This window comes from Cryptotermes secundus, unplaced genomic scaffold (assembly GCF_002891405.2).
Source record: "Cryptotermes secundus unplaced genomic scaffold, Csec_1.0 scaffold654, whole genome shotgun sequence".
In the NCBI taxonomy this organism is placed as follows: Eukaryota; Metazoa; Arthropoda; class Insecta; order Blattodea; family Kalotermitidae; genus Cryptotermes; species Cryptotermes secundus.
In genome coordinates this window covers 1,189,129-1,207,852 of record NW_019727402.1, presented here as the reverse complement: position 1 = coordinate 1,207,852, position 18,724 = coordinate 1,189,129, and the positions used below count along the sequence as shown (strand labels likewise).

Genomic DNA, 18,724 nt, shown 5'->3' with positions numbered 1-18,724 from the left:
AGGACAATTAAACACACAATTACAAATAAACGTACCTATATAACAACACTTTTCTGCAAATACTAACAAAATTTAAAACAACAAGGAAAAACTCAAAAAACAGATTTCAAACACAGAATACATGCTACGGAAACAATTTAGAAGTAAATATCTCATGCGATAATTTTAGATATAGAGTGGAAAGTTTGCCTTATCAAGGGCACTTCATGTCAAAACAGCTAAAAGAGTAGTAACATTGATCTTGCAATAAAGTATTGAATTTGTTGTGTATGCTCTCTGGACACATTCTCATTTGATGATTCAGTTCTGGAACAGAGTGCTGCATTACTTCCTCTTGTTGTATCATTCCTTCCTGCTTCAATCCTGTGCTCTGTCTTACATTAGAAATTTCCAGTTAGTTTCACATTATTTAATGTAGGTAATATAAACACTGTGGAACACAGGGTTTGATTTGTTCCTCACTTAGTTCCTGCAGTCTTTGCCCCAACATGACTATTGTAATTGTATGATGAGGAAGTGATAATGTAATGTGATGATTATGTCCAGGCAGGATTTAAATTAAGGTAACAAGCACCATACCTCTCCCTCTAATGATCCTGACAACCAGGGTTGGTCTGTTTTATTGAATCAGTAGACTAAGGAATAGAAATTTATATTTAATAATAATATGCTACACTGTCCAGCTACTGATAGCACCGTTAAACAATCTGCAGGAAAAATAAAATTTTTTATTGTCCCACTGCTATTGGAAGATGCTGTAATTATACCAATTATCTGCCATCCTGCTATTCCAATTTGGATTACACTAGTTTGAGAGTACTGTATGAATAACTGAAGAGTACAGTGTAAGATGAATTATAATTCATGATTCAAACCCTCATTCTACATATTTTTTTTTTTCCTTGGCACTACAGTCCCAGTGGGCCTAGGCCTACCTCCATGAACTTCTCCGTTCACTTCGGTTTTTCTAGATCTTACACATTTGGTAGGACTCCTTGGGTGGGTGATCAGCTTCTCGCAAGGCACACAAACCAAACATCCATGCCCTGAGTGGGATTCGAACCCACGATCCTGGTTTCCAAGTGAGCGAAGACAGTTCATTCTTCATATAGGACAGTTTCAACACTATACACCAACTTCATCAAAAAATGTATACTGGTATATAGGAAGAGTTTTGCTAAGAATTCTACCTCCATACATCTAAACCCAAGTAATTATTGTCAAGGAGCAAAATTCTTCTTGCAAGCTAGCAGTTCCTCAGCTAGTTAGAATTTCTCCAATTTTTATGGAAGCTGAAGATTCATTATGGTGTAAATAATGTAAAAGCATTGCCCATGGTTTACCTATAATGTGCCATGTTTTATATAAAATGTTATTTTAAGATTTTATTCCAATTTGTATGCACATAAAGAGATATTTTTAAACAAAATTACAGTCTTAGAAGAATTTATAATCAAATTTATAAATGACATTCAAGTCATCATGAATAATAAAATTAATCAGTTTTTATATACTTCATTATTAATGAAAATTATGGTATATAACTTACAAGAAATATGCTACAGATAATACTGCAGACAGCCAAAGAATTCAATTAAAATAGCCAGGAATTTATAGTACAATTTGATGTATTACATGATGATCATGAAGTCTGTGTTTAAAATGAATTTTGGTACAATTACACCACATAATAAGATGATTACTAAACCCTTTATTGTTAAATAAACTGATCACATTTATGAAATTTTAAATTAAAGGATGGAATTAAGAAGTAGTTACTACAGCAAAGGCCCCAACACACAGATATCAACAGAACTGCTCCTGAAAGCTGACACATCAATCAAGAATTTCACAAAGTGAACGAAGCTATAGGCCTTCATGGACAATTAGTCCTATGGAACTCGTATGTTTCCAATTTGGAACAAATTAATTTCTTTATGCAACATATGTAATTTCCAACAAACTGACTCTAATGCTATATATTCTGAAGTTCAGAAATTAAGGCTTTCATTGTCACCATGACAGACTAAAAATTATCATCAAAAATAGAGATATATGCAAAATGACTGAAAATGGGAGTATTTCTTATAATACAATCATAAAAATAAATCTCTCATGTGATTTTATAAATAACAAGTTAACACTCAAGTTCTAATAATTTAAAGTGTGAAGTTTAGCTTTCAGTTTTTAAAATAAATTATTAATTGGAATATCTGGAAAGTAAACAATTTAATTACTGTTCAAAATTATTTATTTTTTAAAATATTTATGATATAGGAGTGTTCCAAAAACACCACCCTCAGGAAATGAACATCAAGCGAGAGTGGACTCACCATGACAATGACAAAATCCAACCAGCACCATGCATTCGTGAAGTACTTTTTGAATCCTAGGGCAAGCCACTTGATTAGCATTTCAATGAAGAAGACGACAGTGAAGATGCGATCCATGTAATACAAGATGTCTTGTAGAATGGGTCGCTGAGGAAGATGTACATCTTCAAGAGCCTGAAATGTATGGTTGTTAAACTAAATTAAATAAAGTCACATAATTCCATGAGATCAAAAATTAAATAAATAACCAAGAAAATGTGATAAGTATTGTCAATTTTTATAATTAGTACAGGGTTACTAAATAAAACATCATAATTCTGACAATGTCCTGATCAGAAGATACTTCAAGACTACGTGAAGCAAGTGATGTATTCAAAGTTTAAATTCCTCTGGCACATTACATTTCTGTATGTCTACATTTCTTATGAACAACTTAACCCTTTCAAGCACAGCCCTTACAACATGTACCACAAGCTTTAACATAAACAAATGTTGCTTTTTTGAAGTTCTGAACTACTTGTATTTAACACTGACTGCAAATCAGAATTATTCTTGAGACAAGGATGTGTACACACATTCTACTGCATTGTGCTGCTCTTCACGAGCATATGCCTTGCAATGGACTGATATCCCATCAAAGTAATCCTGCCAAATATCCATAAAGTGTTGGATCAGCAAGCCTAATCCATGAGAGTGGAAGAAGAAGGGTTATAGCTGTCTACTGCACAGAAATTCTTGTAGAATTCAACAAAGAAGCTGGTTCAGAAAAAACACAAGGCTATAAAGGAAATATAATTGTACTTGGAAGCCAAATTCTGGAATAAAATATTTAATATATAAAGTAACATATAAGACATATTATGTACCAAAATACAAGTGTTCTTACAAACAAGATAACTATTGTATGAAAGGGTTAATGAAACAAAACTTTCCAATTTTATCTGTAATTCAGAGAATGACTTCAATCAGAATAATTCAGCAGACAGCAAAAATCTATGCATATTTGTGGCACAAGTCCCCAGGTGCAGTCTCCGAACATCCTTGCTTCTCTGCAAGTGGACTGGGTGAACAGAGGAACCCAAATTTTATGTGAGAGCACTTAGTGGGTTGAGCTACAAATGCATCCCTTGTTATAGTGAAGAAGATGATAAGTGGCAGAGGAGACCTAAAATTAATGCAGAATATGAACCATGGAGTGGCCTGGTATTTCTCACAGACATAAAATAAAGGGAAGGGGGAAATATGCCACAAAATTTGCACTGGATCCAGAAGGTTTTGAACCTCAGACCTTGTGCGTGAAAGACCAGCATATTTCCCTGTATCATCAGGTTCCACTGCAAAAATCTGTTTTCACTTTCTTATTAACTCTTTGATACAGAAAATAAAATAATACATTGTTTACATTAGGCTTCAGTTGGAACCAGAAAAAAATATAAACTAAATGCAAGCACACTAGAATGCTAAATCAGGATTTCACCACAAGTGAATGTAATGCCATACCAATGTGACAGCTTACCAGTGCAAGACTACTAAGCAGAATCATGGTGATTACAGCTGTCTCAAAGTACTTGTTCTCAATGAGCTGATAAGTCTTTTGTCTGAGGTTAGCCCACCCTTGCCAATATGGAGAATCATCATCTCCAGCCAAGAAGGGGAAGCGTTTATAGCATTTATCAGGGCAACAGTCTGCAGGGTAGTCAGACAACATTACGTCCTCCGTGCCTGCATCCAGGATGATGGCTTCACCTAAGTTTCCTTCTTCTCCTTCGCCATCTTCCTCAAGATCTGAATCAAAACATTTATCTACTTATTCGTGAACATAAACAAGGTTAAGTCTTAATAGCTATTCCTTTAAAACTCAAGGTGTTCTTGATCTTTCAATCCTTTCCTGAGTCTTCCAGCTTCCCATCATCTCCAACATTTATATTCAGAAGCTAGTTTGGGTAAGCAACTTCTGTCCAATCTTTCAAGGTGGTATAATCAGCACATTTAATAAAATTCTATGCCTTCTATTATGTTGTACAAAACATTTATTTATTTTCCAAATGCTCATTAAGTCTCTGAGACCCTAACTGCACAATCTGCAAGTCAGGGCATCATTTATTTCTCATCAAATCGTAACACCCAGGAGTTAGGGAAAGGAGGAGGTGAGGGAGTAGGAAGAAAATTATAAATGTAACTACTTGGGGTTTTTGATGCTAAGTACAGAAAAATAAATTTGAACTGGGATTATTTCTGGAAAGATCAACACCTGACAAATAATAATAATATTTTACTGTCATTGAGATGCATATGAGTATTGCACAACCCAGAAGACTATGACTCAAATATTCACCCCTGTGGAAACCTTAAATTTCCTATCTTATGTTGTGTTTCAAAATAAACAGAATGCCTGGGATAGAACTGTCTTCTTTCCTTCATTGTGCCTCAGCACAATCCGTTGTACTAACTATACTCTGTTGTGAAAACTCCTTACTTGAATCCAAGGATGTTAGCCAAATGAAACTTGTCCTACTATGCTTAGGAATTTCAAACTGACTATGTGGCTCTAAACTGTGAAGTTACCAAGGAGATATGAAACAAAAGGATGTACAGCTTCTCTTGAAAACAAATTATGGATAGCATTAGGATTAGGGCAATTCCTCATACAGCATATGAATATTCAGGATACAAAAATGGATAATCAGAATTATGATGCATTCAGCAAAGAGAGCCTCATGTCATAGTTCATTTAGAGAACTGGGTATCCTTTCCTTACCAGCACAGTATATCTTATCAATCTCTATGTTTATCATAACAAATGGGGAATTATTTAAATTTAACTCCCAAGTACATAAATTTAATACCAGATCTATTTATGATCAGTACTACCCCCAAACTAACTTAACATTATTCCAAAAAGGAATATTTTATATGGGAGCAAAGATCTTCAACCATCTGCCAACCGAAATTAAGTCTATGTTTAATGACACAAAGAGTTTTAAATCTAAGTTGGAAACATTTTTATTACAGAATTTCTTTTATGACACTGAAGAATTTTCTTAACTGAAACATGACTAGAAATAAGATTAAAACAATAAAATTTTATAATTAAGCCATGTAACACGTATTATGATGATAAGAGTGATACACGTGTATTATTTGTGGCCTATTGTAGATGTATGTGCAGGTTTTATATTTTGTACATACAGGATTGTTATTGTGAAATGGATGTACAGTCGGATTTACACTGTATGATCAATAATTTTATTATAGTGTTACCTTGCATAGTCAGTGATACATTATGTGTGGCCTATCATAGATGCATATGTATGTTTTATACTTTGTGATATCAAGTTGGATTTATATTGTATGATTAAATACCTTTTTATTAATTTGTTTTATAGTATAAACGATGACAGATTCTATATCTATGTACATAGATCTCTGGAAGATACATTAAATAAATAAATAAATTTTACCTTCTTCAAAACACACACCTGCATCTCATATACAAAGTGCACTTACCACCATCTTGATCAAAGTCTTCTTTGCTTGCATCCTTCTTCTCCTCCCCATCCATTGACTCTACACTTCCTTTATGACTTTCATCCTTGAATGGACGGTTTTTGTGACTTCCATATGTATTCGTACTGTGTATAAAATCAAATGAAATAAACTAAGAACATAATGCACACATAATCTGTATCATATTCTGATGCTAGCACACCAATTAATTTAGCTGCCCCTGCATTTCTCTATGTTACAATATGTTAGGTAAGGCAGCAGCTATGGTCGTGCCATAGCTCAAGCGGTTAGTCGCTGGCTTCCCACCGCGGTGGCCCGGGTTCAATCCCAGGTCTGCTCAAGTGGGATTTGTGGTGGACAAAGTGGCTCTGGGGCAGGTTTTCTCTGAGTACTTCGGTTTCTCCTGCCAATCTTCATTCCACCAATTGCTCCACAGTCACCCTCACCTATCATCTGGGGCTGGTACAATAGGCCAGAAGTGGCTGCAGTACAAGGGACTTAGTCCCACCCCACTAGCATTAAAAAAAATTAGGCAGCAGCAATTAGAATATACTTTATTATAATATGTTAGGTATATACATCATTAATAAGGTAAATAAACAAGAATTACTTAAATTTTACATTAACATAGATAAAAAGATAAAACATAAGCTGAAGAATGATAAAAAAAATTTAACTTTAATTTGCATACATCTTATTACCTTAACGTGTCCTCCTCTTGCCGATTATGTAAATATTCATTCTCTATCCGATTGTCTTTGTGGTTGCCTTGAAATGAGTTGCCAATCACTTTGGTGTTATTCATTAGTTGTTTACTATCCTTCTTCAATTTGTTCTTCAAATCTCCTTCAGGAAATAGAAACAACATATTTAAATATGGATTAGCAGAACAGTGAAAGTCAGTCACTTCTGAGAAGGATAAAAAATCAATGCTTATAAAACACAGTTCTACATATTAGTCTTCTTCTTGCAAATCAGGACTGGGTACAACAAGACCATTCAAAAATCAGCTCTGTAGTAAAAATATTACCTTAGCATTTTTCAAAGAGAATACTTACCAGAACCATTAAAACCTGATAGAATACATTCAGTTTTGGAACTTATACACTAGAATCTCCAAACATAAGGTAAACTGATTTGGCAGGCATATGAAAAGTCATAAAAATAATTATTATAATTCTATCAATAATTATTATATTATTAACAACATAATTAAAATCCAAATCTATTTAACACACATTAGATTTATTTTCTTTGTCACTATGTTTTGGAAATTGCCTACAATTTGCCCTCTGACAAACAGGATACCAAAGAACACCTAAAATGTTGGATTTCTCGGTTTAAAAGTAGCTCTAGCAAGGGGCCAACAAAGTAGGCTTTCGAATGCCATTCACCTAAAGCCATAACTGATCTACAGGTGTTCCAGAAATCTGGAACACTTAAAGGATATGAACCAAGTCATGCTACATCAAAACTCTTCCAAAACAGCAAAGAGAATGGTCTTCTGTAACTATGTAATTTTACAAATGTCAGGTTAATTTAAAGTCCATTCAACTACACATTACATAACACTTGGTTAATTTTCAATTTCAATTTATTAATTTAATATTTAGTTTTAATTTCAAAATTACTGGACTCAGTCTAACAATGAAACAAAATCTGATTTCATGAGTCCAATAGAAGATCAAAATTTTTATGGAATCTAGTCTAGCATATTCCTACACAGGTTCCAGGGAACAAGGAAGCCCTCAATAAGGATGACTTAATATGTAAGGAATTAAACTAAAATTTTCAAAGGCAATAAAAGCCGACTGATTATGATTAGATGTGGTCATCTCTAAATTATGGTAATGTTAAATACTCACCATGAATGGTAAATTCCATGCCATCACCTATTGCCACTTCCAGCTGTGTCTGCTCTTTTGGACTTTTCTTGTCTCGATATACCATCCCATCTGCCAGAATTTCATCCGCTGTGAGGTCAAGATCTGTGTCATGCTCATGGGCATCTGCAGTCATATATCACCCCATGTCAACCCCCCAATCATCCTATGATCAACATCCAACTTCAACGTGTTGCATGGAATATTCTAGTGCTCATACTCATGTGAACACTTACATTTAACAGAACGCAATATTAAAAGGCTGAATTTGTGAAACTGTTGTAATTTATCTATGCAAGATGAAGATTTCTTGAATGATACTATACTGAGGCTGCAGAAAGAATTCCCATGATTACTCAGTATGAAAGTACTTGAAACTTACTCCTTTCTGCTTACAGTTACATTCCTCTCTACCCCTTTCTAGTCTATGTGAACCAGGCCAAGGGGCTTGTTTTTTTTTTCTTCTGTAGGGTGATTAATGATGCATTTTCAGCACTAAGACTATACAGTGTCAGATGGTATGATGGCAGATAAATGATGAGGTGGATTAGGAAGGAAGTGGTCATGCCCTACTTGAGGTACTATCTTGGCATTTGCCTTGAAGGACTGAGGAAAACCATGGAACTTCAGTCATGATAGCCAGTGTCCTAGCTGAGATTCTAACCAAGTGACTCCACTTACCCTTAGACAAACCTGTTTGATGAATTGACTGTTGCTAGAAAAGTCAATATTTAGAAGAATAAAACAGCTACATAGCTCGAGGGAAATGCTATATAGGGAAGTACAATGAATGGGAAAGCAGACCTGCTTGAGGCAGAGGTGGAAGGGAATCAATTTATAGGCCTTTTGATGCAGCTTCAGTATACTATTAAGTAGAATAATCACATGCATTTCTATTTTAATAGTTGAAGTGTAGTATTTGCTGCTTTTATCTTTCAAATTAGTTTTAACTCTTTAGTGAATTAACTTCTTACTGCTACAAACATTCAGCACCATAGCAGCTAAGCCCATACTTCAATTATAATTCATAAAATACTACTAAATAATCTGTCAAGGTGACCAGATTTCCAAAGGTTAATACCATGTTTCTTAGAGCTGTAATAGGCAGTGGTAACCATATATGTCAACTGCTTTAACATTAAAAGTATTCAACATTTCAACCAAAGAGCGTATTCGTTAGTATCAATTGGCTGCTATGAGTCAATGACCTCTTATATCAATGCTGAGCAATGTCTGGCTCAAAATATCGCTGGATGACAATAATGTCGGTAGTTTCCACCTTGAAATGGCATTGGCCAATGATCATGTCTTTGCCAGAAGTGCTGCCAGTTTATGTTTTATTTATAAGAACTATTCTGCACAACAGACTCATATGGTATGTGAACACTCTAGGCTTGCAACTGAACTCTTCAACATCTGGTGTTGAACTGAAGGTGTGATAATGAGACATATTTCCATCTGATTTGGGGATAGCTATATCACAGGCAGGCTGGGCCTGATATCATTTAGCTGTGGCTCCATTATAAGAACAAAGAATGATAATTTTCTGAATGTCATTACCCAACTTAACCTCAAATAGAGATATGGCTTGTTTTCTTGGAAGCTAGAGCCAAACTTTTATAGAGATTACTTTCACTCATCAAAGGGTTAATGTCATGTCATTTTGCTCAATGCCAACTTGTGTGAGAAATTTTGTATCCAAATTTGAAATAACACATTCGATACTTAATTTATTATACAACTGATAAATCATACCTATGTACAGTTCTCTCATCCTTAATATATGAAGCAAAAACAGGCAAACATTATGTAATTTACTAGTCACACATATTAACAGGACAATCATACAAAAAGAAAGCTGAGCAGTAATGTATCTGCAAATGAAACCTGACATTCTTACACACTTCATTTTGACCTGCCTTGTCAATTCCTTGTCACTGTTTCCCTATGCATTATCTCCCCCTCATTTTGGTAACATTACAAATTCTGTCAGAGATTAATAGTTTTTCTATTTTCACTATTAGGATACTGTTTTTCTGTATCAGATTTGTCTTTTTATGGCACCTTGTCAATATATTGGGCAGATATTGTCTTTTTTTAGGGGGGGAGGCACCTCTGCTGTAATACTGCCACAAATAATCTGCATACAACCATAATACAAGGTGGGTGATGTCACAATGAATAAGCGCTGACATCTTGCTGATTTTGGTAACAATTCCATCAATTATCGACTTCAGTTCTTTCAGTGTGTATTTCACATGTCAATAATTACCTAGCAAAATAATTTGATATTAATGACTATGTAATTGTATTTATTTGTGAATGAACAATTTATTTAACTGCTTTTGCAAAGATATTCATTTGTCATAATTATATACAATAAGTCTCATAAGAAGATAAAGATTTTCTTAGTGTTACTTTAAATAACCCTCACTTGGTGAAAACATAAATTTAGTGTAAGAAAGCCACACCCTCAGAGATTCATTAAGTATTGATTTCACTGTATATCTCTAACCCATGCCTCATACTAGAATTTGTAAAACCAGACACAGAATTAACCATGGCTATCAGGACACCTTAGTTATCATAGAAACGTGAAGATTATTTCCAGAAAATAACTGCAACTGTTTTAATAAAAATGTAATTCGGTTATGAAGGTTGAAAATGGCAATATATCTGTGAATAATAACCAAAATTAAATTTACTGCATTTCAGTGTAAAAGGATTCATTCCTCTTAATTATTTTCTAAGACTGTGAAGAGCCTTCATTTATTTTTATGCAAACTTTTGAATGTATGTTAACAACCCATGTTTGTGTAAATATTTACTTAAATAAGAGAGGTCACTGTATGTTGCAGAAATAAAAAATGCTGCAAAATTCTGGAAACCAACTTCCTAATCTAACTTCCCTAAACTGCAAACATTGTCAAGTCAGTCTTGCAAACGTTTTTCACCAGCAAAGATATCTAGGGAATTTTATTAAAAATATGTATAAAAATATACACCTAGACAACTTAGATACATGTTAACAAATGAATCAGTTTTACACAATGGTATTCAATAATGGACTCCCCCTGTGTTGCTACCTCAACACAATGTTAGTGACACACTCACACCCTGGTGACATGAACATCTAAACTAACAGGGAGATGGTCACCCATGCTGGACAGATTGAAGTGTAGAGACCAGATGAAAGTATCTCGGGTCCTCCTGGATAAGGGAATGGGCACGAGGTTAACAATCTGGCCCCAGAACCTAATTTATGTTATGAACCATAGCAATGGATGTCAGACAAAAAATGGACATACATGGGTAAAGGAAGCAAATGTCCTCAAGTGACCATGGAACAAAGGAGTAAGTATATAATTCAGGGATGGAGTGACAAATATTTGAAGTGAATGGATATAAAGCAAGAATACTTACAGTAAATGCCATGATCTTGAAGATAGTACACAAGAAAGTGTCACATTCAAAAGAATAATCACAATTACAACACAGATTAACCATCATTTATTTAAAATTAAGTCTTAAGTGACTAAAGAGAATTATTTGCACCACTGAACTAAAGTTTGCAGGAACGTTTAAACAACTGTATATCTAAATGCAATGATGATGACAACATATTTGATATATATGTAGGTTACTGAAAGCTGCAGGACTGACTTGAATATCTTTGTATAAAATATAACCATACTAAAATTAGTTATTTTTAGCTACATGGTGAGGTGTTGTTAAAAAAAAAAAGTAATATGTTGGACTACTAATGGAAGTGAATTACAAGAGAATGGTGAAAATACGGGCTGTATCAATCTACAACACAGAAAATGAAATGGCATAAATTGTGGATAATTAAAATATATGTCCATCAGAGTACTATTGAGGACAGTGAAAGTTTGACTTGAACATAAAGCAGACAGCGTATAAAATGAAGCAGAAAGCAACAAGGGATGAGTAAAAATTAATTTTACAAGATATGTACATCCAAGCAAAATTACGTTCCATCCAAATGTCCACAAAGAATGAGAGCTTGTCAAATCATAAGCATTAATGCCCCATACAGAGCCCAGTAATTTAATAATTTATAATAAAACCATCACTGTATGTCATATGTCTTTTATTGTCTTTTAATTCCTTCCTTACTTTTCTTAATGGAACCTTCATGATGTTCTTACTGCTAATGTTGAAGCTATTGGCTTGTTTCTGAATGGCTTCTTTGTCACTGTGTACTTAAATGATGCATGTCCGTCACACTCACAGAATTCAAATCCTAACACAGACTACATTGTAGGGATGGCGTGAATTATAATCTATGAAGGTGTATAACTATGAGTTCTTTATTTATTTAATGATGCTGTCAATGGCTCAAACAACATACAGTTTAATTATAGAGTAATTAGTGAATAGCTGTAAAACATATGGAAAGCAATGGTCATGGTCGAATATGAGGTACCATCCCAGAATTTGCCTGAGGGGCTGAGGATAATCATCATGGTATCAGTCAGGATAGTCTGTCTCTGGGCTGAAATTTGAAACTACGAACTCTTTAAAATGAAACAGGAGTACTACCCACTCAACTGTAACAATCAGTCCAAGCAACTGTGTCCAGTGTATATTCAAAAGAGTGCTACAGCAGTTTTCCCAGGGAAGTTCAGCATTACTTACTCATGGAGCTGAGCCATTCTTGAGAAGCCGCCAATTCTGCAGCTACTCAAGAATTTCCCCGCATTTTATGGAACCCGAAAGTTCATTACTGTGTTCATAAGAGCCCTCCACTAGTCCCTATCCTGAGCCAGATCAATTCAATCCATAACATTCCATTCTATCTCTCGAAGATCCATTTTAATATTGTCCGCCCACCTACACCTTGGTTTTCCCAGTGGTCTCTTTCCTTCTGGCTTTCTCACCAATATCCTATATGCATTCCTCTTCTCCCACATTCATGTTACATGCTCTGCCCACCTCGTCCTCCTTGACTTGATCATTCTAATTACACTTGGAGAAGAGTACAAGTTATGAAGCTCCTCATTATGCAGTTTTCTCCAACCTCCTGTCGCTTCATCTCTCTTCAGTCCAAATATTCTCCTCAACACCCTGTTCTCAAACACCCTCAGTCTATGTTCCTCCCTTAATATCAGTGACCAAGTTTCACACCAATACAGAACCACAGGCAAAATTATAATTTTGTATATTCTAATTTTTTTTATTTTTTATGGTACCAAGCATTACCCGAGTTCAATCTCCTCTTAATTTCCTCCTCAATCAGGTTTTGATTTGTTATTGTCATTTCCCAAACATCTGAACTGTGCCACATTTTCAAAACATCTGTTTCCTATCTTTATGTCATGATTTTGCCCTGCATTTTGGTGATGAGACAGCAACATATACTTAGCTTGCTCTGTGTTTACTTCTAGACCAACCTCCTTACTTGCATCAATTACAGTTTGTGTGTTTTTCTTTATGGTATCTACAAGGGTAAGTCAATAAGTAAGTTACAAATGGATATAGAACTTAAACAAATTAGAGTACTGATTTGAAAAATGCTTTTATTTCTCAACATAATCTCCCTGTACATTGAGGCACTTGTCCCATCGTTTCACAAGCCCCTGAAAATCAGCAGCATAAAATTCTTTGGGCTGTTGTGGGAACCAGGATTGTTCACACGGCATGGCCTACCTCATAATGCATGACAGGTTAGGTTTTCACAAAGTCTGTGCATAATGGGTTCTGTGCATGCTGACCCCACATCACAAAATGCAAAGAATGGGTCTGGCATTACATCATCTCAATCGCTACCACGATGAAGGACACAATATGCTAACCCAAACTGTCACAGGTGATGAGTCTTGGGTTCACTATTACCAGCCTGAGACAAACCATGTGTCAACGAAGTGGAAACATTCTGAGTCACCTGCCAAAAAAAAGTTTAAGGTGACACCATCCTCCAGGAAAGTGATGCTCACACTCTTCTGGGATCATGAAGGCATACTGCTCACCGCATTCCAGCCTCAAGGACAAACCGTAAATGCCGACTCCTGCTGTAACATCCTCAGGAAAATTCGTAAGGCCATTCAACAGAAGCATGCAACCTGTCATGCATTATGAGGTAGGCCATGCCATGTGAACACGCCTGGTTTTGACAGCAGCCCAAAGAATTTTATGCTGCTGGTTTTCATGGGCCTGTGAAACGATGGGACAAGTGCCTCAATGTACAGGGAGGTTATGTTGAGAAATAAAGCATTTTTCAAATCAGTACTCTTATTTGTTTAAGTCCTTATCCATTTGTAACTTACTTATTGAATTACCTACGTATATTTAAGCACAACAGATCACTGTAGGTCGCGGTGCAAGGGCTGATGAGGCCTACCCCTCATACATTCATTCATACCTACGTATTTTATCACCCAATAAATTCACATCATCGGCATAGACAAACATTTAATTTCAGTCGCACCTGATTTTCCTGGACCTTCCTAATGGCATATTCTAAAGCAAATTTGAAAAGAAGTGACGCTAAAGCATCTCCTTGTTTTAGACCATTCTGGATGGGAAATTTATCAGACAAATGTTTATCTATACAAACTTTCTATACTTTTGTAACACATGNAGATGGCACATTTGTGCCGAAACATGTAGTGATAGTGAGAAGAGGGGCAGATGAATGTATGCACTAGAAGACGGATAAAATAAATCATGGACATTTTAATCAGCCTAAGTAGTTGATGAATGCAATAGATCTGATCTATAGTTGATCTGTTAAGTTGAAACCCACACTATTGATCCCCAGGAAGAAGGAAAAAATGTGTAGAATTAGAAATACGTAGGTCGTACCGAAAGTCATGAGCAACTTTCTTTTGCATGCAACCTGGGAACAGCAGACGAAAGAGAGTATGGTGGTAGGTGGAAACAGCTGTTGTGTTAACCTTGAGTGTCTTATGAAGTCAATAGTTTGCATCATGTGACCAGTATCACTCCTAACAAAATGGCCGACAATGATATGTCGTTTCACCAGTGTGCTGTTATCGAATTTCTTTTGTAAGAGAAAATCACTGCTGCAGAAATTCACCAGAGACTTCAGCGTGCTTATGGAAGTGTGTGCATGGGTGCGAGCAGTGTTCGAAGATGGGTGAAACATTTTAAAGATGGGAACACCAGCATCGAAGATGAGCCTCGGAGCGGTCGTCCTCGAACAGCCTCAACTGAACACAACAAGGAAAGAGTTGCTGACATCATTCAAGATGACAGGTGTGTGACTGTGGACACAAGAGCCCGAAAACTTGGAATAGGGCACAGTGCAGTACAGGAGATGATTGAAAGCTTGGGCTATAGGAAAGTTTGTGCTCGTTGGGTCCCACGGTTATTGACTGAAAGACTACAAAGGTTAGTGAAAAGCCATCACCTCAGAACTGCTGCAGAGATATCGACACGAAGGCGATGACTTTTTGTTCTGTATTGTGACAGGTGACGAAAGCTGGTTTCACCATTTCGAGCCTGAAATGAAATGGCACAGTATGGAATGGCACCATTTGCATTCTTCATCAAAAAAGAAGGCAAAGACAGTGCCATCAGCTGTGAAGGTAATGGGCACAGTCTTCTGGGATGCAGAGGGGTTTATTCTGGCCAAATTCCTGGAACCTGGGCAAACCATCAATGCTGCTCATTATGTCCAGATGCTGCACAAGCTCCATCGTGCATTGTGTGATAAATGTCCGGGACGAAACATCATCATCCTGTATGACAATGCCCCCAAACCACTCACCTCGCATTGGAAGCAATTGCAAAGATGGGGTGGGAAGTTCTTCCACACCCCTCCTATAGCCCTGATCTGGCACCTTCCGACTACCATCTTTTCTGATTTGTGAAGGATCAGCTGCGTGGACAACGTTTTGAGACAAGGGAGGCAATTCAGAAAGCAGTGAGTTAGTGTCTTTGGATGGCTGGGATGGATTTTTACAGAAGGGGAATTTTCAAACTCCCAGAATGCTGGGAGAAATGTGTACAAAGAAGTGGCAATTATGTGGAAAAATATAGAAAGGTCTGTAGATTGAGGTGGTGTATTTGGTTTGTCACTAATAAAGCATGTTACTTTACAAAAAATTGTTGCTCATGACTTTCAGTACAACCCCCATTCTTTCCAATGTTATGTGTACTTCATGTGTGTCCCTAAGTCAGTGTCTGGCAGTTGTCTGGATTGTGAATAGCATTATGGCTGCAGGAGTAGTCCTCAGTTTAACAGATAATATCTTTTCACTTTAAAGTATTTTTCTACGTTGATAGGAGAGACAAGAGTGGTAAATAACAAAAATATATCACAAAACACATGCTGAGAGGCACTGATATATAGAGGTATAGGTAAGGATATCTGTACATTCTTCACATGTTCACTAAAGAAGCTAACATTGTAATAACAAAAGATGATCCATTTTAGAGGCATAAAATAAATAGCTAATGTACAGACAGTTGTATGATACCAAGATGCAGTTTCAGTGCTAGTGGTGTTCATATTTTTCTTAGCTGTGTCAGAAGTATGAAATATGATATAAAACAAAGTGACAGAGAACCAAAACCATCAACCTGTGTGAGTGGGTGAAAACTACATTTAATGAAAGTGTGAACCAACAATGAGCAGCACATTCACGCACGCACATACAAGGACAAGCGATCTGATTGGATATAAACCTTCTTTCCAACTGGAGGAGGGTCCCTCACCTGGCGTCTGATCGGATATCTGATTGGTTAATTTTGCGCGCAACATTTTTGCCACATTCAGTGCGCTACGTTTAATCCAGTTAAAGAACCGTGAAAAACGATCGAACGCCTCAGCAATCTTGTTGGTTTCGTTGTCTGCTGTTGGTGCTGACAGACTTGATGAACCAAAGTTGCTGAGCAGCAAGGCCAAGAACAGATTCAATACCTGCAAATGCATATGAGCAACTGATACCATGTCCATTCAGATGATTGCAAATGTCCATGTTTTGGGGCTTCAGATTTATATAAGTTGATGAAAACCAACAAGAATAACAATTAAATACAGTTAAATTTCTGTTAAGAAGGGCAGATATAGTCGTGAAGCTTCACATCACCCAGTCATCTGCGAAAATCACACAGAACCATGAACAGATTAGGGGGTGGTTACAAATGTTGTAAGGATTGAAAGAAATATTATGGCTGATCTCTGGATTCATCCAAAAATGAACTAAACCATGAGAATCTTATTTTCTCTAAATGTGGCCTTGAAACAACTCTGAAACATAAGGTGTTTCTAGTTTGAACCTAGGATTCCACTCTCAGAAACTGGTATCTATAAACCTAAGGTATTAAAGTATCAACTTAAAAGATGATATCTTAAAAATGTCTCATAGGCACCTAAATTAAATGTATTAAATATTTAATAGTAGAGTCAATTTACCGACTACACAACACGTTTTTTATTATCACTACATGTTTCGACCTCAAGAGGTCATCCTCAGGTGTACGAACACGACTGTATAATTACATGTGGTCACATTCGCTTTTTATTCAACCCTGTATCTTATCCAGACTTATGCTCAATAATATATCAAGTTCTTTTATAAAACACAAGTTACAATATTATTCTAATTTAATTGTTAAAAGTTAAAATTTCGTGAATCGAAGTTCAATTCATGTCACTGGTCACACTTTCACTTATACCTGTTTTACAGTCTCATCCCACTAACACTCACCACAGTGTCCAGTTCTTCCTAACCAGTTTAATTATTATTATCGGTTAAAAGTTCGTGAATTAAAGTTAAACTTATTATGTAGGTTGCACTTTCACTTGTTTGTGGNTGAGCGTAAGTCTGGATAAGATATAGGGTCGAATAAAAAGCAAATGTGACTGCGTGTAATTATACAGCTGTGTTCGTACACCTGAGGATGACCTCTTGAGGTCGAAACATGTAGTGATAATAAAAAACGTGTTGTGTAGTTGGTAAAGTGACTCTACTATTGATTAAACACACAACAGGATGCAAGAAATGATTAAAGTATTAAATATTTGTTACAGACAAAGTATGAAATCAGGCATAATATGCAATTCCTAGGAATTGTGTGGACTGTCAAAAAGAAGTCAGGCAAAATGTGAAATACTTACAGTTTCATATATTGCTTAGACATTCAGTACAATGCTTGACTTGACATTGGGAATGTGGTAAAGTGATCTGGGCCTGAAAATTTCAACCAGTCCTAACACACATACTTCCTATTTTATTAATAATGTTATTTCAAGTCCAACAGACTTTTCTTTTAATAATCTCTTTCATTTTTGATCTATTAAGACTTCACCAAAAGCTGTCTAGTATTCTGAAGAATATACAATATGAGCAAGGTTTAAAATAAGTACTCAAAATCCATGAATTCCACTCTTTGCCTAAGACAACCCAGCATTACACACAATGCCAAGGAACTGTACAAAATGTCTGGATTAAATTCTTTACCTGCAACATGTACATTTTCACCATTAAAGCTACTTAAATAACAAAATTTATCATAAAATATATGACATGGCAATGTAACACAGAAACTCTGACACTTACAACCAAATTTCCAATCACTACAGTAGCCAAGAAGAATGGTATACAGGACCAACCCGCAACAAGCATACAATCCCACATGGACTCAATCCACTCGCCACATAACACTCGGAATACAATCATAAAAGAGTGCATGAAATCTGTGAAGTTCCATCTTGGCATTTCTTTCCCTGGGAAACGCTCCACATTGTCTGCAAATAAAAGAGAACATTTGATATATAATACTTTTCATGATCAGAATTTTTTCTGGCTGTCCAGTTTTCACAGCCCATGTGGGGTAATAAGTCAAATGGAATTCAATAATTATAAAGTGTAAATTATTTAAATACAGTTCTGAAGTCTTATAAATACATATGGCAACATGCAACAAGCGAATGTTCAGGAAAAAACAGACTAACTATCTATCTCAAATTAAAAAACTAATAATTTTGACAACTTTAATGGATGTTTC

At 35.9% G+C, this 18,724-nt stretch overlaps 1 protein-coding gene across 21 annotated transcripts in view; it reads right to left on the bottom strand.

Moving 5' to 3' along the window:
• The window catches only part of LOC111864711 (sodium channel protein para), a 289,515-nt gene that overhangs the window by 35,342 nt on the left and 235,449 nt on the right, over nucleotides 1-18,724 (bottom strand). For 14 of the 21 annotated variants that reach the window (XM_033751552.1, XM_033751551.1, XM_033751553.1 and 11 more), the window contains 7 exons: nucleotides 18,277-18,464; nucleotides 16,400-16,634; nucleotides 7,706-7,849; nucleotides 6,542-6,686; nucleotides 5,841-5,965; nucleotides 3,850-4,118; nucleotides 2,334-2,507 (listed from right to left, as the gene is read on the bottom strand). In XM_033751552.1, coding sequence (XP_033607443.1) covers nucleotides 2,334-2,507; nucleotides 3,850-4,118; nucleotides 5,841-5,965; nucleotides 6,542-6,686; nucleotides 7,706-7,849; nucleotides 16,400-16,634; nucleotides 18,277-18,464 — 1,280 coding nt within the window. The remainder of the gene's footprint in view (nucleotides 1-2,333; nucleotides 2,508-3,849; nucleotides 4,119-5,840; nucleotides 5,966-6,541; nucleotides 6,687-7,705; nucleotides 7,850-16,399; nucleotides 16,635-18,276; nucleotides 18,465-18,724) is intronic. The other 7 variants (XM_033751554.1, XM_033751555.1, XM_033751558.1 and 4 more) reach the window with 2 other exon arrangements.